General features: G+C 40.8%; 1 protein-coding gene across 1 annotated transcript in view; it reads left to right on the forward strand.

Moving 5' to 3' along the window:
- The window catches only part of EXOC4 (exocyst complex component 4), a 718,447-nt gene that overhangs the window by 506,938 nt on the left and 188,224 nt on the right, over window positions 1–23,285 (forward strand). The window contains exon 11 of the mRNA XM_027573746.2: window positions 8,997–9,216. Within this exon, the coding sequence (XP_027429547.1) occupies window positions 8,997–9,216 (220 nt within the window). The remainder of the gene's footprint in view (window positions 1–8,996; window positions 9,217–23,285) is intronic.

Raw genomic sequence — 23,285 nt, forward strand, 5'->3', positions numbered from 1 at the left:
GGGGGGAACTGTAGTTTTATTTTCTCTTCGTAAGGCCCACGTCATTCATGCAGTAGGGTTGTTGTCACTGCTTTTGTTTGCATTTGTGCCGTAAAACTAAAACACAAAATCAAAGGTGCAGATTTCAGAAAATTCAAATTCAGAATTCTGGCTTTTAAAGCACAAGTAACTCATTCCATGTCTCTGTCATGAACCGTGCATCATTACTGATTGCGAACTAAGTTTTTAACGTATGCATTTATACATATCTGTCGTGTGGCATTATGAAATGTGGTGGTAGAGTGTCACACAGTGAGTGGTGCTGTGGGGACTTACCTTTGAGTATGCTTGACAAGTTAAGCAGAGCTCATGCAGGCCTGCAAATATCATGCAACTTTTCACATAGAAACCGTGGACTAAAATGAAGGGACGAAGACGGTTCCGGGTTTTTTTTAATGGCTTTAAAGCTATTTTGTAGTGGAAGAGATTCAGAACTTCTTGGTAGAGGTAAGCATGGTACATCTGTGCAGAGAGTCTAGCTTTGAAGGTGCAGTAGTAGAACCGATAATGCTGAGAGATGCTGAAGAATGTATGTGGTCAGAGGGATAAGTCTCTCTACACATTTCTCCTAGTTCCAGTGCATGGGATCAGGAGAAAAATCCTCAAGCCTTTCAGACCAATGTTTTATGTGCATTATGCAGCCAAAAATACCAAAACATATATGTGATAACATAGAGCAAAGTTAGGAAGTATCAAAGTGAAAAGAATTAGTATATTGCATATCCTATGTTGTATGATACAGATTCTATACAAATGTATACATTAAAAATGGAATTAGCAATAAAATGACATACTGTTCATGGGAGAGACATGACTGAATTTCCTGTGCTCCAGAAGCCAGAGGAATGTGAATTTTCTGAAATCTGCACCTCTGATTTTGTGTTTTGGTTTTATGGAAAGATGATGTTTCCCCATGACTGGGTTCAAGTTATGCATTTTTGGCAAGAATATCAGAGAAGCGACACTGTAGTTAGTGCTCTCTGTCTTATCAGGAGGTACATATCAGCTTGTCCCATTGCTGCTAATGTTTGCCATAGAATTTTAAAAACTCACTAGGCGTGAATGTTAGGAATACATATTTACTGTGAGTAACTACTTTTATTCAAGTGAATAAATATCATTGCTCCCGTCGCAACTTCTAAAATATAATATAGCCCTCCATGTTCAAGGGTATTTCCAGCTGGTAGCAGCCGTAATTCTGGGCTGAAATAAAATGCAAGAAATGGAGCTTTACAATGAAACAGAATTTGCGGTGAGGAGCCTGGGTTACCCACGGAGCTTAAGAAGCTTGAGTGAAATTTTAATTAGTTTGTGATTTCCCTGGACAGAAATCAAATCAAGATAAAAATTTTGGGAAAATACTAGGTCATATATAGGTAGTGTACTTCCACATGCAATCCAAAGGCCACACACTTGCTGTAAGAAAGAGCAAGTTTAAAATATAGGTACTGACTATGGACATATTTTTGGAGGCACCCTCGTTGGTGGTATTCTGAAAAGAAAACTCTGGTTAAATATTTACGAATAGCAATATTAGAATTTAGGAAATGAGATCCATGCTTTAGACATTCAAGTGCCACGAGAATCTGTTGCCTACTTTCATTTGTTTTTTGGTTTATCCTACTTTACAGCTTTGGGTTTAGGAGGCTGATTTGAATAAGGTTCCTCAAAATCCTGTGATTAGATGCTCTGCATGTGGCATTATGTAGCTCCTTTCCTTTGAGTCTCCTTCTCCTCCTTCCCATACACACAGATGTACCTGGCCTTTGTGTTTGCCTTCTCATCGTTCACAGGATGGGAATCCCTAGTGGGAAAGCACTTCACCAGATTAGATAATACCCTTTGACAGGGTTCCATCTGTGTTCCAGCTTAACTTTGAAGTGTTTCTTTCCTAATGAGATTCTTTTCACTGTTAAAAATTCAGGGCTTTCTTACTTCCATAGAACTGATTAGGAGCATTGTTGGAAAAACTGAGCTTTTTGATGATTTGCCTCCACACCGTTGACTGTCTCTCTCCTGTCTCCCATTCAACAGATCAATTTTCAAGTACTTACTAGGTAAAAGGAGCCATGCAGTACATTGTGGGAATCTGGCAGAAATAAAATGTAGAGTCGCCCATGAAAAATAATGAGGAGCGACTCCAGTAACTTGGGGGAATAATTCAACAGAAGCAAAACGAAGATGTTCACTGTAGGATTATCTATCATAAAACCAGAGGGCAGCATTAATATTCCTTAGTAGATGTTTGGTTGAATAATGTTGTGTTCATTAGTGGGATAGAATGAGTTTATAATACTCTGCAGAAGAACAGAATATAAAGTCGTGTGAATAACCATATTGTACAAAGTAAAAAAACAACAACCACCACCCTGGGAATGTGGTCAAGGACTCAAGAACATTCTCTCAGTAAGCGGTAACTGTTAACATTGGGGTGGTGGAGATATGGATGATTTTTCTTTTTTAAATATTTTATTTGGACCTCTAGTCCCAATTCTTGGGAGGAGGGCATTATTTGTCTTAGTGGTCACACCTTAGTTTCAAGAACTATGGGTTGAATTTAAAGGACCTGTTAATTTTATTCACTACTCCCTTTACCAAATATTTCCTGAGAACCTACTATGTGCTAGCCATAGAGTAAGTAGTACTAGGCTCTGAGGATATAGAAGTGAACAATTTACACTTAACCCTTGGCCACATGGGGCTTTGGTCATACCTACATCAGTTTGTTCCTATAATAAAGTATTAATCTAGTGGTCCAAATTGCCAATTATGGGCAAGCGTGGGAAAAGGAAAGAGCAAGGTGAAAAAGATCATCAAATATGTCCCATTTGCCTCTACTCTCCAACCTCATCAGGGTTCACATCCTGATGGTAATCACAAAAAATAGTTGCTACCATTTATTTACCCAGCATTTCCTATGTGCCAACCTCTGTGCTACATGCTTAACTTTCATTTTCCTCCTTGAATCAACAAAACAGTCATCTATGTTATCAGATCCATTTTACAGAATACAGCAGAAAGATCAAGAGAGGCTAAATAACCCACCCAACACTGTATGGTCAAGATTCAGCCTCAGGAATACCTACTCTAAGTGTTCGGCTCTGGGCCCTCTGCTTCCCTCAAGTTATTCCTCTCTGCGGCGACTGTGAGTCTCGTTTACCTTCCAGCTGCTTACAAGAGTCTCTCCTCTGTGTCCTTCCTGCCCAAGAAGGGGCAGTTTGCCCATTTCATGCCTTTTGCTTCCCCTTTTTGATTAGAATAAAAGCGAGCTGATCAGACAGCCGTGTTCTTTTTCTTTCCTTCTCTCGCACACGTTTCATGCTTCCTAAACAGTGAGGATGCGCACAGCTTTGAACGCAGATTTGGACACATGTTGCATGGGTCCCCTCGAGTTAGAGATGACATCAACCTGGCTGTGTCCTTTTAGACTGATGGCGCATGCTGTAGGGAATAAGAGATTTGTATTGGGAAAAAGTCATGCAGCTGAAAGTGATAGGATCCCCACCCCTTCGTGGGCGTGGCTCAGAGCAGTTTCATATGTTGGGGACAGCAAAGGCACATAAAGGACTAGAAAAAAAGAGAAAAGGTGGATAATTTAGAGCCTTCTGCCACTGTTTAGGAGCACTTTAGTAAAAATGTGTTTCTAACAAATGATAAAGATTTTGAAAATGTAGGAAGTACTCCTCAGAAAACTCTTTTTCTAAGTCCCATTGAAAAGAAAAAGGAGGGATTCTGATGATTGAGTCTCATAATATCAGAAAAGTATAAAATGAAGAGGTCTTTGGTGTGGTTACTCATAAGCAAATTAAAAACAGTGGTTTTCTTTTAGAGGCAGACCAAAGAGAACAAGATACACCTGGGGGGGTGGGGGAGGGCAGGGATTTCTCTGAGGGTTAGATGAGTCAGAAGGGGTCAAAGCTGCAGGATGTGGGATTTGGAGATTTTTAAGTTATGGTTAACTGTCCACCTTTATTTCTTCATTTTTCCCCACCTTCTTCCGCTCAATCCCTTCTTAAAGATTTATTAAATCTTGTTTGGTGGTCACGCCTTTACTCCGTTTCCAGGTTGATAAAGTCAATTAAGAAGGCTCATTGAGGTTTCTCTTGGCTTTTCAATGTCTGCTTTCTTTCCTACATTGTTTGGCTTACTTTATCATTGTGATAATCCTATACACATAAGCCCTCCCTTCCCTCCACCGCAACACACACCCGCATGATGCGAACACACACACACACACACACACACACACACACACACACCCAAAGGTTAATGGAACATTAAGTTGCATGCCATGATGTATTTATTTATTAAGTAAAGGAGACTCTTTATTAGATCAAACAGCTAAACTTAAAGAACATTTATACACCAAAACTTTAAATGTGGTCTAATCAGAAAGCAATTTATGAAATACATTCTTTGGTATGTGTAGGTAATTTTTTTATATTTTCTAATTTAATGTTATTTGAGTAGCTAATATATTCACAGTCTTTAAAAATCCAATGATTATAAGAGCTCTTTTCTCTTTGCCAGCTGGGCTGCTGTCTGATTCATAAATTGTTGAATAAAGCCAATTTGATCTTTAAAGAAATCAAAGATGATTATTAAAAGTTATAATTGAAAAGTCTAATTCCCACTTCTCCAGACCCCACCCCACCCCTGCTTCCTGCAGGAACTCCCTTTGATTAGTTTCTTTGTGAGTCTTCCCAGGGTTTCTTTATAAGAAAATAAACAAATGAGGATGTATAATTTTTACAGAAAGGTCAGTGTGATGAGTACCACTAAATACACATTGATCTGCAGCTTGCATTTCTCACTGAACGATTTATCTTGGAGATCTGTTCACATTAGTGCATCAAAGCTTCCACGCTTGGGGATTGAGGTTACGCACAGTATTCCAATATGTAGATACACCACGGTTGCTTTGATTAATCCCTAAATGATGGATTTTTTTTTTAGTTCTGTCTTTTGCTGTAAAAACACTGCTACACTGATCTGTGTAATCATATTTAGATATGGCTCTCAGAAGAATTTCCTACAAGTGGGATTTCTGGGTCAAAAGGAAATGCATTCATAATTTTGAATGATGATGCCGACTTGCTCTTCATAAGGGTCATACCGTTTTTCATTCCCATCAAAAATGCATTAGAATGCCTCTTCCCACACTTGTGCCAAAAGAGTATGTTTTCAAACTTTTGGAATCTGGTCAATGCATGGATGTAAAAAAAATGGCATCTCAGTATAGTTTACTTTTCATTTTTTTCATTATGAGCAAAGTTAATTTTTTCTCATGTTTTAATGGCCATTGTATTCCTTTTACTATGAATTGTCTTTTTTGTCCCTTCGTCATTTTTTTTCTACTAAATTGTTGTTTTTTTCTAACTTATCTGTGATAGAAGTTGCAAATATATCTTCCCAGTTATTCATTCACTTTTTGTCTTTATTTCGTTTGATTGCATTTCATTTCATTTCCCTTCTACATTTTTTTTTTTTGAAGAAAATTTAAAATACAGCACAGTCCTTGCTTTGCATAGCATTCTGGAAATGTAAAATCACCGTGCAAAGCAGTCTTAATCACTGGGGAAAATCACAATTGTTTCTCAACTTTAGCAAGTTTTTGCCAAAACATGAAAAACTCCCTTCCTGTCAGTTGTAAATATGTCCAAAAATGAAAAACTAAGAAAACTAATACATACTTAGCACTCTGTGATATTAGAAACATTAATAAATGAAGTGTTTTATTTGTTAAAATCTTCCTCAGAGTAGTTTGAACAGTCCTTGCGACCTTCTTTTCATCGTATACTTTACGATACACAGCGAGCATCTTTTCTAGGTGTTGGTGAAATGTCATACTTGCTTTAAGTCTGGATCTGCCAGTATTTTATTCTTTACCTTTCAGTTTCATGAAATATCTTCAAGAGTTCCTTTAGTGTACAGTTTGGGCCACCTCACTTCCTCTGGGATGCCTTCATCCCTTTCACCACAAAGATTTTCCTTGGTGAGGTGGATAAGTTCACCTTCCCTCTGGTTGCATTTGCCTCTTAAAGGGGTACAGTGTCAACATTCCCAGCTGTTTCTTCTATAAATCCACTTACATTCCATTCAAATTTCACTCCCAATGTTATCACTGTTTGTTTTATCTGTACTTCTATCTTTTTTGGTCAATTCCCTCTTTTAATTATCCATTTTTGTAAAATGCCACGTGGGCTTATCACTGGGAGTCAAGGACACAACGCAACTACACGCTTTGCTGCCTGAACATGAACTGAATAACAGATGTGCAGTTATCAATCACTGTCAGATTTTGAAAGAAGTGCCATGATTGATCCATTGATCATGCTGAACATCAGTTATTTACATAGAGATTTCGGGACTGAAAAGGTAGCAGCCAAGTTTTCATTTTATACCATTACTCACAGTTAGTATACGTAGTATCTGGAATTTAAACCTTGTTTCTGGGGGACTGTGTTTTTAACTAAGTGGAAGTAACTGAAATCTGTGCATATCAAAACCATGCAAAGCAGGAAGTGCCGGTATAAAAAAGTACAAAGAAGAACGTAACAAACATCTGCATCCTCGTCTATGTTTAGACAGTTACTAACATTCTGCTCTCTATGCTTTCCATGTTCTCGGTAAAGGAAACAGATCATTACAAATAAGGCTGAAGTTCTCCTTTGTCCCCACTTCCCTTCCTGTTCTCTTTCTTTACCTCCCAACCTCTCATCATGAATTAAAAGAGTATCATTTATTCTCTCTCTCCCCTCTGCCTTTTTTTTTTTTTTAATTTGGGTATAGTTGACACACAGTGTTACATTAGTTTCAGGTGTAAAACTTAGCCATTTGACGAGATTATACATTAAACTACGCTCCCCACAAGTGTAGCTACCATCCATCCATTATATCCTTATTAAGATATCACTGACTATGTGCTCTGCTTTTTATTCCCATGACTTACTGATTCCATAACTGAGGGCTGCATTTCCCTCTCCCCTTTGCTTGTTTTGCACGCGCCCCCCCCCAGTTACCCGCCCCCACCCCAGCAACTGTCAATTTGTTCTTTGTATTTGATTCTGCTTTCTGTTTGTTTACGCATCTTTTTTAGATTCCATTTATGAGTGGATCATACGGTATTTGTCTTTCTCAGTTAGAGTTAGGATTAAACCTACTTCACTTAGCATAATACCTTCCAGTTCCGTGCGTGTTGTCTCACATGACATGACCTCATCCTCCTTTGATGGCTGTGTAATATTCCATCATATATATAGGGGCATCTGGGTGGCTCAGTCAGTTAAGCGTCTGCCTTCAGCTCAGGTCATGATCTTCCTGGGATGGAGCCCTGCGTCGGGCTCCCTGCCCAGCGGGGAGCCTGCTTCTGCCTCTCCCCCAGCCCCTCCCTCCAGTTATGCTCCCCCACTCTCTTTCGCAGATAAATAAATAAAATCTTTTAAAAAAGTATTCCATATATACCACATTTTCTTTACCCATTCGTCTATTGGTGGATACTTAGGTTGCTTCCATGTCTTGACTGTTATAAATAATACTGCATAAACATAGGGGTGCATATATCTTTTTGAGTTAGTGTTTTCATTTTCCCTGGGTAAATACCCAGAAGGGGGATTATCGATCATATGGCATCACTATTTTGAATTTTGTGAGGAAATGCCACACTGTTTTCCATAGTGGCTGTACAATTTACATTCCCACTAACAGTGCACAAGTGTTCTTTTTTCTTCATGTCCTTGACAACACTTGTTTCTTTTCTTCTTGATTTAGCCATTCCAGTAAGTGTGAGGTGATATCTCCTTGTGGTTTCATGTATAAGAATGAACCTCGACTACTTTCTACATACACACAATACACAAAAATAAACTCAAAATGAATTAAAGACCTAAATGTGAATCCTGAAACCATAAAAATCCTAAAAGAGAACACAGGCAGTAATTTCTCTGACGTTGGCCTTAGCAACATTTTTCTAGATATGTCTCCTGAGATAAGGGAAACAAAAGCAAAAATAAACTATTGGGATTATATCAAAATAAAAAGCGTCTGCACAGCAAAGGAAACCATTAAGAAAACAAAAAAACAACCTACTGAATGGGAGAAGATGTTTGCAAGTGACATATCCAATAAAGGGTTAGTATCCAAAATATATAAAGAACTTAATACAACTCAACACCAAAAAAAACAAATAATCCTATTAAATGGACAGAGGACCTGAATAAACATTTCTACAAAGACATACCGGTGACCGGGGCGCCTGGGTGGCTCAGTCGTTAAGCGTCTGCCTTCGGCTCAGGTCATGATCTCGGGGTCCTGGGATCAAGCCCCGCATCAGGCTCCCTGCTCAGTGGGAAGCCTGCTTCTCCCTCTCTCACTCCCCCTGCTTGTGTCCCCTCTCTCGCTGTCTCTTCCTGTCAAATAAATAAGTAAAATCTTAAAAAAAAAAAAAAAAAAGACAGATGACCAACACACACATGAAAAGATGCTCAGCATCACTAATCATCAGGGAAATGCAAATCTCCCTTTTTTTAAAACATTTCTGTCTATACATATAACGATCTCAGTGAGGAATATGCAGTATTTGGGGGTGTGCTTTTAAATTTGTGTTGTAATTTGTTTTCTGTTCATCATGCCTGCCTTCGCTTCTTGTATTCTTATTTCCTTATTGAATTAATACAAATATCTTTTGATGTCTCCCTTTTTTCCCCTGAGTTTAGAAGTCATGTTTTCTATTTTGTCCTATTTTTATTCAATTAGTGAAATACTTTAGAAAAATAGAAACAACTAATACAGAAATGAATAATAAAGTGATGACCTGTTCTCGTTAAGAATTCTGGGAATCTCCCCTCACCTCTCCATGGAAAGAGAGGCCAAAGCTAGAAATACCCATATGTGTTTTGTGATTTCCAGAAGTATTTTTCTGATATATTTGACAACCATTTTCTTCTGTTGTCCTCCAGATTTATTCAAGAGATCGAGCATGCCCTGGGACTTGGCCCAGCCAAACAGTGCCCTCTTCGAGACTTTCTCACGGTGTACATCAAAAACATCTTCCTCAATCAGGTCTTGGCAGAGATCAACAAGGAGATTGAAGGAGTCACCAAAACATCTGACCCCTTGAAGATCCTAGCTAATGCAGACACCATGAAGGTGATGGGGGTGCAGCGGCCTCTCCTACAGGTAATAATATACTTTGAACTTAATTATTTTTGTCAGCAGTTTTCATTGACTTGGCAAGAGGCACAAATTACAAAAAGAAGAATTACCATCTGTTTCCATATTCATCAGAGACAAAACAAGAGGAGATAAATTAAACCGGCACTGGGGAAATTTAGAACTAATGTAGAGATAATGGAAATTCCTTCAGATCTTTAAGAAAAAAGTGGTTGGCTTTGCATATGGAAGATGGTGAGTCTCATTAACATGCAGGCAACTCATTATTTGCCTGGAACTTCTCCCTGAAGGGAATTCTTGATCCACTTGTGAATGTACCAAGAGTATGAAGGACTTCAGGGAAGGAAATTATTGTGCCAAACCTCAACTACCAACAAGAAAACCCTTTTTATTAGGGCAGACTTACTGTAAAGAGCTCGGCTAACTCACAGTGAATTTGAACCCACCAGCAAACTGGCCTTTAAAAGTCAGATCATTTAATTCAGGATCTTGTTAATATTGAAAATTTTACTTTGGTTATATAAAGAAATGGTTTCCAGGCAACAGAAATGAAGTAATTTGTTAGCAGATATTTGGATTTATAGGCTTGAGGTATTTATTTTACATCCATTTTAGCCAGTGACTTGGAGGTAAATCTGAAACTAAAAGTATATTAGTATGAGTTTAAATTATATATGTACATTAACTATTATTACAGTGTTATTGTATCTTTATAGTGTATCTTCCTTTGAGAGAATCATGGGCACAATAGCATATTTTTACAAAAGTTGCACGATTCGAGAATATCTCAAAGTGTGGAAGGCTTGAGCTCTTCAAAGGAAAGTTGTGTAAGTGGAAAGGAGTTACAGTTACTTTAGTTGCTTGCCCTTAACTGCTTTTATATGTGTGTTCCTTGCTTTTTCCTTCTTTGTACCTTAGAGTTAATACAAGTGCTAGCTAGACCTTTCATAGGCAAGTGCTCTAGTTATGAGCATTCTTTTTCATGAGCAAACTGTTCTGTGGTATTGAGAAACCAGAATAGAGGCATTCGCTTCTCCCAGAACCTGAATAATAGCATGACACGTAGGAAAGTTTCATTTGGATCATCTGGCTCTGTGTGAGATATGTTCCTTGTGAGGGATCTGTACTGAGTATGGGGTGCAGGGAAGGGAGAGTGGTGAAGGCATGTGCTCACTTGTCCCTCCACTGGATTACTCTTCCGCTGGCTCTTTGCGTGACTGGGACCTACTTTCTCAGAGGCCCAGTTCAGATGTCTCCTCCACAGGGCAGCTTTTCCTGACTATCCTACTTAAGTAGGTCCCCTTCCCTGATTATTCTGCATTCTTCCCTCCCTCCGATACCCCAACCCAGTCCAACACTGAAGCTGAACTCCCTGGGCTATATCACCAAACCTCCCTTGCCAGGTGAGTTAAGATCTGGTTCTGCCGATAGGAAGCAGTAGTGGCAGATTGGAAGAGGTAAGAGAAGAAAGAGATTAGGGCTGTTTCTTATCTCCTCCTTCTCCACTTTGGATAATTGTTCTGGCTGTGGGTGTACCCCTTCCTCCATAACCAGAGGTCCTGCCAGATGACACCCACTCCACAGCTCCAGCCCTCACTGGGCTCTGGTGATGTCATTTCTTCCCCTTGATCACAGCTTTCTGCTCTTACTAGTCTCTGGGTACCTCACCATCCCTCACTGCTTCTTTCAGTTCTGCCTATACCTCTGTAATTCCATCTCTGCATTAATGTTTCCTCATGTGAATCATGCAAGGAATTCCCTTTTTTTCTCCAGATCCTGAATAAGTCTCCCTAGTTAGTCACTATTTGAACACTTTGATTCTTCTTTCGTCGTAACACCACCACATTTATTAGTTCATCGATTTTCTGACTCGTTTATTACCTGTTTTTTCCCAATAGACTGTAAGTTCCAGAAGCATAGTACAGTACCGGTAAGCAGGAAGGTATTTGATAAATAATTTATTGAACGAATGCATCCATGCATGGATAGATGGATGGATGAATAGACACAGTGGATAAGCTTTGAGAGTCAGAAATAACTGCAGAGTCGGCGTGGGAAGACCAGAAATAGAGAGTGACTAAACCTTGTTTGTATCTAGCTTTGGTCTGACCATATCATTAACTTCCTCTCATTCAGGAAACCTTTTCGGTATTTCTGTCCCCGAGGTGTCATGCTCCCTGCTGTGCAGAGCAACTTTAATATGCTTAGTGTACTGAATTCCAAAGAGAACAAAGGCAACAATGGACTGTGGAGCGTATCTGCGTACTAAAGATGCTGACTTATTGTTCATGATAATTTTCAGCTTGAATAGCAAAAGCACATTACAACTCATAACTAGTTGACTATAATCAGAGCCAAGTCACGGCCATACTTTGCCAGCTATAAGACACCTCAGGGCAGCCTACTGCCTCCTTATTAAATCACTCCCAACCTCGTCACCAGCCATAGTGTTACAATGCCTTCTGTTTTCTAAATCGATTACTCCATTCTGAGGGATAGATGAGAACTCCCAACTTCACCTCTCCTCTCTTTGACCAAGTCAAGATAGAATTCTGTGTAAGTGAGTAAATCTTTGAACTAAGGTCATTCAGTTTATTAATCTCCAAATTTGTTGTCACAACCAAAACACCTGCTTTCTTATTTATTTTGTCGCCCTCTCTTTCTTCATAAAAATTTTATTTTCTGAGAATGTAAATTAGCTAGACCATATCAATAAATTTAATATTCTCAGAGTAATGAGATTGAAAAAGTAATGAGATGGTTATTTTCCTCTCGCATCTTGAGACATTCTCTTGCTTTATAATCATTGAGAGTTGTTTTCAAACATAATTTTCCATGGTCAAGTTTCAGTGTTCCTTAAATGTCACCTTAACATTTTTTTTTTTTTTTGGTCACCATAACATTTTTATTCCCAGCTAATTGTAGGTGACTAATCTGAAGAAAAAATAAACAATTCTCAAAAATTTTTGCTGAGAATCCAAAACAACTGCTAAGAAGGGAGCTTGGAGAGATACATATATGTGTAAAAGATGCAAGTGGGTTAAGTAGTCAATTACTTGAAGTTTAAAAAATGTCCTTTAAAGTCATTCCCGCTGCTAGACTGTCGTTGGGTCTCTGAGAAGAAAGGATCGTGCCTTTTCCCTGAGGCAGCACCCAGGGTCACACAGCATCAGCACACCTGGGTTCTCCGGGGAGAGTGGAAGGACAGCTGTCTCAGCGCTGCTTTCATCTGTTTGATGATGTGCAGATGCAGAGAACCCCAGAACGCTCTGTCCTCACCTCTCTGAAATGGCATCGGGGCGGTATAGACAGTCTGTTACAAGGGGGCATTTCCATGGGTGATAACATGCTTTCGAATCCATAATTCCACTGTCCAGGCACAGAATTCACAGAAGGGAAGGAAGTAAATAGGAAGGAGGAGATGACAAACACCATTTTATAGGTGAAACAACTGTGCAGGTATTGGCCCCAAATGACACGCATCATACCAGTAGTAACAATGGTAGCAACTGTAACAATTGTATTCCTACTAATAGATAGTAGTGATGATAGCAGCTAACACTTTTATGAGCCAAGACATGATTCTGATTCTTTGGTATGTGTTGACTTGTGTTTTACATGTATTGGCAACAGGTTTGTGAGGGTGGCATTCTTAATATGGGGAGGAAACTGAGAAATAGTGAAATTAAATAACTTGCCCACAGTCACATAGCTAGCAAGTACTGGAACTGTAGTTCACACCCAGGCAACCTAACCCTGGAGTCCAGTGTCTAAATGAGTTCTACTCAAAATGTAGCCTGAGGAGTATGCTTGTCTGCAAGCTATTTGTTACCAGTCTGCTGTGAGATGCACAGAATTTGAGAGTAAGCATTTTAGACGCCCTCCCTCCTTTTAAAGGAATTTGACATTGCCTGTTGAAACTAACAAAAAAAGGAGGAGGGGGACTTGTGCTTTGTGTATCTCTGTGGTTCTAAATTTTTTTTATTAATCAGTTTTTGATGTATTTTATAAAAGTATCAATGTACAACAGATGGGCTGGTGGGCCTGGCCTGGGTTCTCACCGTAGTTCGGGACACACTGCCCTAAATTTCTTACTCCTCTATGTTGCCTCTGAGAGAAAGAAGTGAAAGCACAGAAGCAGTCATCTCACCTTGGTGCCCAAGGTACTTTCCAATAGATGAAATAGCTTGAATATTTTTTTGCAGAGGGTTGTCTCCTAAATATTCAGCTCCTAGAAGAGTGTCTACTATAGAGGAGGTACTCAATATTTAATAAATGGGTGAATGGTTGAGTGATTGAAAGTGAATGAATTAATGATGGCTTCCTTAATACAAGAACATATATGTGCATGTTTTCCCCCAAGATTTGTGGTTGTGGGTTTAAGATTGTTGGCAAGCTTAAACTAAAATGTTACAGTTCTTATTCCTCTGATGCTGTCTATCCACATGAAGGCAGGATTGAATATACCTCGTGGTCTTATTGTCTGAGTCCTCTGTTGCCATCCCCCCTCCTTTTTTTTTTCCGAAATGGCTTCCATCTGTTGCAAGGCAAAGCACACTGATTCAAATTAAGGAAATCTCTTAGGAGAAGAGAAATGAGCATTCTGGCTTTCTGGACATGGAGCTATGGAAACGGTCAGTTGAAGTGGTTATCCTTTCAACTACTTTATACATCTATAGGAGTCTACAAAGTTTTCATTCCTTAGACATGAGGAAACACCCACTCAGTTTTGGGGGAGGTCATTTAATTTATTTCTTCTGTAGCATCTCCATCCAGAAAAAGGGTTAGAAGGCTAATGCTCAGGGGTTTTGTCTTTAACCTGTCAAACTGTTGAATGGGCATCTGACCATGTGAACAAAGGTACAAGGAAAGTTTTCTCCCCCAACCCCAATGGAATATGCTATACCTTTGCTACGTAGAGAGTGGTCTGTGGAAAAGAACCTCAGACCTCTGAGTCAGGATCTGTATTTGTATAGTATTGGCGTATGATTTCCAGGCACATTTAGAGTTTGGGAAGCACTAGTTTGTACCAGTGCAACACAGAGTGTGGTTCATGGATTGTTGGTATCAGCATCACCTGAGCAGGTGAGAAATGCAAGTTCCTGCAAGAATCTTTGTTCTAACTAGCCCCCCGCCCCGGCCCCCACCGGGTCCAGTAATTTTGATAGAGACTGAAGTTTTAGAAGTGTTGCAATGTATCACACCACCATGCCTAGCTGGAAGTTAGGAAATGGGAGCTAACACTGTCGGCTCTTAGCATTGCAGTGAATAAGAGAAGTCACTTAAAAAAAAAAAAAACAACAACTATCCAGCTTTGTTTCATACAGGCCCAGAAATTGTAAAAACAATATTTGCAGTGGCAGCAGAAGCTGCTTCCTAGTCTAGCACATTGCTGAATTTTACAGAGTTCTTTCCAAACACAGGATGAGCCTACATTTTCTGGCTCATTCAGGGATGAGAGGAAGAGGCAGCTTTCCTAATGCTTAGGCTCAAATTCCCACATCATTGGAGGAAAAAAGCATAAGCTGTGCAAGTAAAAATGGAGGCATTCTTGAAACATTTAAAGCGTTTTTTTTTTCTTTCATTTTCCTCACTGCCCCAGTATTTGTCAGAGTACTTCCGAGACGTGATGTGGCTAGAGTTGCCAGCTTACGCCACACCCGTCTCTTCCTCAGCCAGCTGCACTGGCCACTCTTACCTGTGAGCTTAGGGCAGTGGTTCCCAGCAGCGGGACCCGTTAGAATCACCCAGGAGCTTTCTGAAAACACCACCTGCCCAGATCCCGTCCCAGAGATTCAATTCAGTTGATCAGGAGCGGGGCTGGGGCCTCAGTGTTCTGTAAGATGCTCAGATGATCCCAGCATGCAGCCAGAATTAGTGCCACTGGTCTGGATCTTTCTACTCCGTAGAATCAATTATTGCCCTGAGGGGAAGTGTATACGAAATTATAGTTGAGACATTCTTGAATTCAGTCAGGCTTTTTTTTTTTTAAAGATTTTATTTATTTATTAGAGAGAGAATGAGAGACAGAGAGCACAAGAGGGAAGAGGGTCAGAGGGAGAAGCAGACTCCCTGCCGAGCAGGGAGCCCGATGCGGGACTCGATCCCGGGACTCCAGGATCATGACCTGAGCCTCAGGCAGTCACCGAACCGACTGAGCCACCCAGGCTCCCCATCAGTCAGGCCTTTGACAGAGGTCATATCAAAGTATGTCTTTGATACTTTGAACCAACTTTGATACATACGCCTTGGAATCAGATACAAATGATTTTACATCGCAGCCATTTCATCCGATAACTCTGTGGACAGGACCAAATTGTTAATTTCTCTGTACCTGTTTTTCCTCCTCTATAAAACGAGAATAATAAAATGGGTGTCAAAGGAACACAGGAATTATTTCTAATGATTAGGTGGAGTAATGTTTATAAAATGTGTCTCCTTCCTGCCCCATGTCACCCATGTGTGCATTTTAGCATTGATTCACTCTCGCCTTTACAGAATTCTGACTTCTGCTGACTCCCCCACCCCTGCCATCTGTCTCAATTTCAGAAACCCCTGCATCTCCTCCCCTCACGAATTTGTGTTTACCTGCTCCTGTCCTTTGTACTGCAGCACCCACCTAGTAACCTGTTTCCTGCCTGCCCACCCTAGCGTGACAGCACGTGATGACACTATTTTAACCTCTTTCTCTTTTTCCTGGAGTTTGTCCACTGATGGTTCTTCAGCAGCAGAAGTAACATGCAGTGTTTATTACCATTAAAGCTAGTGTATCTGTTTCCTAGGCCAGCCATAACAAATGACCACACCTGGGTGGCTTTAAACAGCAGAAACGTCTCCTGTCACAGTTCTGGAAGCCAGGGGCCACATTGCCTCCGGAGGGTCTAGAGGAGGACCTTCCCTTGCCTCTTCCAGCTTCTGGTGGGCCTGGCGTGTCTGGGCTTCCATCCTGACATGGCCTTCTTCCCTGTGTCTCCATCCTTCTCTGGGTCTTAGAAGGACGGTCTCATTGCATTTAGGGCCCACCTTAATCCAGCCTAATCCTATATCAGTCTTTACTGTAATTACATCTGCAAAGACCCTATTTTCAAGTGAGATCACATTCTGAGGTTCTGTGTAGAATTTTGGGGGAACACTGTTCAACTGGCTATAGCTGATCACTGGAAGCAAGCTACATGGAATGCAGTGTATTTAATTTGCTGTTTGTTCCTCGACAACCCTCTGACAGGAAGCAGTGTAGAAGTATTGCTATTCGGGCAGTAGGGCCGGGATGGTCTAGATTCTGGTGTCAGCAAGGTTCCTGGTGACGGTTTGTGGTAGGCTGAGTGATTGCTGGAGCTCCCAGCAAGTCTCACCAAAGGCTGGTAGACACAGCTGCCTGTGGTATAATGATCTGCTAGAGATAATTACACTGATGCCCAAAGCCAAAGTACTGCCCGTAACCTTTTGCTGGTTTCCCAAGGAAGTGTAGCCGGAAGCAGTAGCATAGCGTCTTCATCATATCAAATTATGTTAATATGAAAAATGTTGCTTTTGAGTGGTATTTGCATCACGGCCAGTTTTTACCATCCACTCTGTGGTACAGAATAGATTCAGCTTTTATTAGTGTAAATAGATTAGTCCCATTTAAGGTCTGCTGGAAGTCATCATGAAAATCATTAAGTTGAAAAGAGAGCTGATCAATTGATTCCCCGCCCCCCCCCCCTGCACTCTGAGAGGTGGTGCTGATGGTCCCACTGTGTTAACATAAGCCTTAGAAGCAAAATGCCTTAGGGTCTAATCTGATCTTCATTGTCTCTCCAGACTGAAAGAAATACTAATTCACCACAGTTTGTAGTGTTGATTTTCTTCGGATTTTACTCTTACTATTTTATTCACTAGCAGTATTATTTGGTCTCTTTATGACAAGTAGGGGCCTCACATAACCAACCAGTAGTAGCTGCCTCAGGCTTCAGCCAGGAAGATGGAGTTGAAGACGCCTTTATTCTTTTCTTTGCTTGTTTCTCTTGTCACTGTGGCTTCCAACTCTCACCTGTTCACTTCTGAGACAGCTGAGCAAATGAAATCTTTCATTACTAATGGGGACTTACAGGATCTTAGAACATTCATTTGTGTCTTCAAATTGTCGTATTTGTGTTAGTTTTGTAGTATTAATTCTGTTACTAGCTGAAATACCTTCTATTTTTGTGGAGTTAATGTTGTGATGCTTCATAGCCATTCGGGAACATAACTAATGTGAATTTTACCATGGCATGTGGGAAAAGCATCTAGAACGTGGATCTAGTCTCCTTGTCAGCTCAGTGACCTTAGACGAGCCCAAGCCACTTCTCTTCCCTGGCACCCCTCCCTTCCCTCATCTATAAAGTAGGAAGGATGCTCAAGCTACCTCATAAAACTAAGGTGAGAAGTCTGTACGGGCTCATGTATTCAGCAGGGCTCTGGGAACGGCTCTCCATTTTGACTTGGTGGTTTCATAACTTACTGTTATTGGCCCCCACACACACCTGATCACTGCATTCAGGAAAATCCGTTAGCATTGAAGGGAATGGTGTTAAGAAAAAACCTACAGGAATGAAAAATGTTTCCTATTAAATAAAGAGCTTCACGAGTTTTTACCAACAGTGTGTCTTAAGCATGATTAGACAACCAGTGTAAGAACCTGGCAATAGTTTTTCCACAGTGTATCATGAATATTTTAAATTCCTGAAAAGGCTGAAAAAAAATTGTGCGAGCAACACCCACACACTCACCATCCAGATTCTACAGTAACCACTGTATGCTATATTTGTTTCATAGCTTAACCAAACCCGGTCATTTTAATTCTTCAGCTGGCCCCGAAGTGAATTCCCAGTCATGCCCTAAGCACTTTACCGTGGTGTTATTCACAGGTTTTTAATATCTTAGAAAAAATCTGAACATAAAGAGAAATAAATTAAGTGGGAAAGTTGTTGCTTTGTTCAATTTCTAAAAGTACTCAGTTTCTAAAAGCTTTTAAGTAGTGTCTTGGAACAGTGAATGGACCAGCTTATACTTGTGATTAATCTGTAAGTACCGCCTTTGTTGGTATGATACCACAAGGGATCTGTCATCATAACTATCGATGGAAAAGACTGAAGTGAGCAAACGAGAGGTGATTTTTATATGCAGACAACAGACACGTTATATGGTCAACTTGAATTTTTACAAATATCTTTATAGTCTTATCTCTGAATGAGATGGTTTTCTTAGAAAGTTCCTCCTTAACTAGACTTCTATAAATAGCTTTCTGCAAAGCAAGGAGAGAGGGGGAAATACAGACAGAGAACGCGCACGCGTGCACCCAGAGCAGCTAAAAATGAAGATTTTTTTTTTGTATGTGTGTAGAAAATCTTCGCAACTAGCCCTATGCATGGTATAAGAATTATTAACGATTTCCAAGTTTGTTTTTAAAAGTCAGTTATAATTACAAATGTTTTCTTCAACAATCTATCATCCCTCATAATGTGTTTGGAACAGCTTTTAATTTAGATGCAACTTTTCAAGAATTTATCATATCTGGGTTATGAGTTTAGAAAAAAGCAAGCTGGAAGACTTTACCCACGTGGATAGAGAAGTCATGAGGGACTGCTGAATGAGAAAGTAATTACAGTGAGTGACACTTGTTTACTGGCTTTGCTTGCTACTAAGAAACTTGTCTGAGCACGAGACTGTTTCAGAGTGACATCAGTATAGGGACAAGCCCTGGGTTTTAAAGGATGATTCCGAATGTATTTTCTAAGTCAAGGTAGGCCCATGGATGGCTGTCTCCGTTGTCACTTGGGCTGTTCTATGAAACAGGGCTCATTTGGGGGTATTTGAGACATTGATTGGCTGCTGTCTGCTTTGATCTTGCCTCTGCCCACTCCTGGTGGATGAGCAGGAGAGGAGGTAATGACTTACGACAGGTCTGCTGACAGCCACCCAACTACATCAACACGCTGTCGCTCAGATCCGTGGAGAGCTGCCTTTGCCCGACGCATATTTGACTTTACTTGCTAACAAAGGCATCTTCAGATGTATTTCTTTTCCTTAAATGCTAGAGAAGAGGAAGAACATCCCATCAAGAAATACCAGGAGAGAAAAGGCTAGCTCAACAGCCCAAGCAAATGATAGTTATCATTCTTGGGAGCAGCACGGTTGCTGAGCTCACAAGATTACTGGTAGGAGCCAGATGAGTGTGGACAGAGAGAACTGCTGCTCTTGGGGCATTGTTGAGGTTCTTATCCTAAGTCATTTTTGCCCCGTCTGAATGTTGCAGCTCTGGCTTGGGTATGTTCTAGGGAGAAAATGAGGAGGGAGAAAGCAGATTTCTGAGCTTGAAAGTTAATTGGCCCTTCAAGAGCGTTCAGATAAAGCCGCTGTTCCTGCTCTGGCTTTTTGCTTGCATGTGTTTGTGTTCCTTTAGACCCTGTAAGATGGGCTGGTAAAAATCTGATCCATCGACTGTGACGAGTGATACAGCGCATACAGTTGAGTAATTTCTACTGTTGAAATTCTAGATAACATTAAATGATAAATCTTGATTAAACACCTGCTTGATGCCATCACTGGAAAAGGAAGTGTGGGGATCCCATTTCACGGAAACTTCCAGGTTAGTTAGGGAATCGAAATTCCTCCTGCCTGCAGACCCGAGAGCAGTGGGGTAGAGCTTGTAACTAGCACTGCATGCAGTGTTCCAGAAGGCTTGCGGTCTGAAAGTTGAGAGCACTGAGGGCTAGAGAATTCAAGAGACTTTAGGCGAGCTCTGGATCCCGACCTGGGCATCACAGGCTGTGTAGAAACAGAGAAACAGTGGAGAAAGTAACCCGAACAAGGAATGTAACATCAGTAGAGACACTAAAGGTATGTTCCTGAGACAGTGAGGTTAGACCACCTGAGTGAAGGGATGAGTGCAGAGTGAGAAATCAGGTTGACAGGGGGCACAAAACTCTTAAGAAGGTCTTAAACTTGGAGCAGAACAGTTTACGTTTAAAGTGGGAAGAGGTACAGTCATGAAAGGTTCTAGTGAAGGGGCTCATTGGCTCCTGTCTCATTTGATCTTGCGTAACAGAGAGATGAGCTGATAAGGGAGAGTGGGCTCTGGCAGTTCCCAGACAGGATTAGAGAGTAGTGAGCCCGGGGTCAGGGAGGCCATCCAAGGAGGAGATCTAGGAGTCCAGCTCAGAAGGGAAGACAAAGTTTCCTGTGAGTGTTGCTCTGCAGACCGAAGCTTCAGGTAGTGACCTCCTGGCTGCCCCCACATTTTGCTCAGCTCAGCATTTGAAGTCATTCTTTTGACTGCTCATCATAATTAGTCAAACAGGCTGACTTTCTGGGACAAGTATTGTGCTCTATCAAGTTTTTCTCCAAGCCCGCACAGACAGTGACTGGATGGGGTTCTTAAGATTAGGCTGTATATTTCTCGTTTATTACCTCTTCAGACACCCAGGAGCTCTGTCAGTTAAAGTCCTGCTTGGGGAAAAGGCAGCACACAGCTAGCTCATTAACAGGTTATCTGTGTCATTATGTCCTTTTTGGATTGTGCATATTGGAAATAGAATCTTTTGAGAAGGAAAAAAAAATCCATCTAGGCTTCTAGTTTCCCTTTCTTTTTCTTCCTCATTTTTATCTGCTTCTCTTCCCTCCATAGTTACAGCTATTCCCATGATGGATGGTCCTATCTTTAGAGCCCAGAATACCCTGAGTATATTCACTTGCAAATAGCTACAAAGTCAAATTCAGATGACTGCACTTAAATGAAAGGCTTTCTGTACCTCTCTTCTCTGGACACGTAGACTTCTCCTTGCCCCATTTCAGCCACAGGAGCTTAATTGCTTCTTCCTTTTGATTCCACAAAGCATGTTTTAATTTGTTCTCCCCTTGGTCATTCCAAGGTCAAGGCTGCCTATCAGGTGCTCGCAGACGTGCTCTGGTGACCTTGCATGCTGTGTTTGCCCCTAGCTTCCAAGACTTTACCAAAATGAACAGCCTGCCTATGTAGAGAGGGCTGAGCTATCAGTTCATTTCTTGCCTCTTGGACAAGAAGAGTCTCCTTTTCTTCCATCCTCTCAGAGTTTTGCTTTAGAGCCAAAAGGAATCTCTGACACATAGTAGGTGCTCATTTGGTGAATGAATAAAGTGGAAATTGCCAACAGTTATGTTAAAGGGTGGCCTCTGGCTTACACAGTTAGGGATATGCTTTGTAGAAGCAAACCTGTGCTGTTGCCAAGGAAAGTAGCATTAAGTGTTTGGTTTTTTTAATAAGCTTTTTATTTCAAAAAGTTTGAGGTTTACAGAAAAGTTGCGGAGATAGTACAGAGAGTTTTCCTACACTCCATACCTTGTTTCCCTGTTACCAGCATCTTCTGTTAGTCTGATGCATTTGTTAACGTTTAACCAACCAGTATTGATACATACTTATTAATGTCCATAGTTTGATCAGATTGCCTTGGTTTTTATATGTCTTTCTTCTGTTCCAGTATCCCATCCAGGACAGCACCTTGTATTTAGTTGTCTTAACTTCTTGGGTCCCTCTTGGATATAGCAGTTTCTCAGACTTTTTGAGTGGCCTTCACAGTGGGTAGGTATGGTATCCCAGTGGGTATACCCAGTCCAGCGATCTGGGTCTATCTGATGTTTTTCTTATGATTTGACAAGAGGGTATGTGTTTTGGGGAGGAAGACCCCAGAGGCAAAGTGCCACTCTTATCACATCATATCAGATAGACATGCTGTCAACAAGACTTATCACTGTCAAAGTTAACCTTGAGCACCCGGCTGAGGGCAGTGTTTGCCAGGTTTCTCCACTAGAAAGTTATCTTCCTCCTTCCTTTCCATACTCTACTCCATGGAAGGAAGTCTCTGTGCGGCCCACACACTCAGGGAGTAGGGAGTTATGCTCTACTCCCTTGAAGGGAGAGTATTTGCATAAATTATTTGGAATGCTTCTGCATGAGAGATGTGTCTCTTCTCTCCTATTTTTGTATTTATTTAATTGCTAATTGATGTCAGTATGAACTCATGGGTTTCTATTGGAGACAGCGGGTTTATAATGCAATACTACTTCATTTTTATTGCTCAGATTATTCCAGCGTTGGCCATTGGGAGCTCTTTCAGTTGGCACCTGTGTCTCCTGTGTCCCCATCTTTGTGATTTTTTTTTTTTTTTTTAGCATTCTTTGTTTTCTGGCACAACAAGATACTCCAAGCTCCATCTGTATATTTTCTGCCCCAGTCCTAGAATCAGCCTTTTTCCCAAGGAGCCCCAGTTGCTGTTATTGGAGAATAGTATTGGCAGCCAAGATCTGGGGACTTGGTATGATTGTTGCTACTTGGAGCATCATTACTTCTTGGTCATCTCAACTGGTAGAGAAAAGAAATATATGCATTTATACTAACCCTCGTATGTATTCATATCCATACATATTTCTACTTGGATTTACATGTTTTTAAAAAGATTTATTTATTTATTTTAGGGGGGGAGGGACAGAGGAAGAAGGAGAAAGAATCTCAAGCTGAGTCTGCACTGAGCGTAGAGCCCAACGCAGGGCTCGATCGCACAACCCCGAGGTCACAACCTGAGCCGAACCAGACACTCAACAGACTGAGGCACTCAGGCGCCCCTACGTGTATTTACATACTAAGCTAAAAATGAGTTCATACTGATATCGCCAACTCTAATGCATCACTGTATGGATCATTTTAGCCTGCTCTTCTTACCTCCTTTATCTGTAACCGCCTTCTCCAACAGTGAAACACCTGCCCCCGCCCTCCGCCACCCATTTGCTTGATTGTTCTAGCCCAGCAAACACGTGTAGCATGTCAGAATTATTAACCCGCGCCCTGTGCGAAGCAACTTCATCAACTCATGCATAGTTCTTACGTACAATTTCTTTTGCCTTTATTTTTACATCCTGATCTCTGAAATTGCTTGGTTCAGTGCCTTTTCCTCCTACTCCTTTCAAGAAGATTGTTTTATACATTTTGTAATGCAGTTAGATGGTTTTGTCACATTCTGCACTACGTCCTGGGATCCCCTAACCTCCTTAAATGATTTTTTTTAATTTGCATACATCAAGGTTCA

The sequence above is a fragment of the Zalophus californianus genome, chromosome 12 (assembly GCF_009762305.2).
Source record: "Zalophus californianus isolate mZalCal1 chromosome 12, mZalCal1.pri.v2, whole genome shotgun sequence".
Classification (NCBI taxonomy): Eukaryota; Metazoa; Chordata; class Mammalia; order Carnivora; family Otariidae; genus Zalophus; species Zalophus californianus.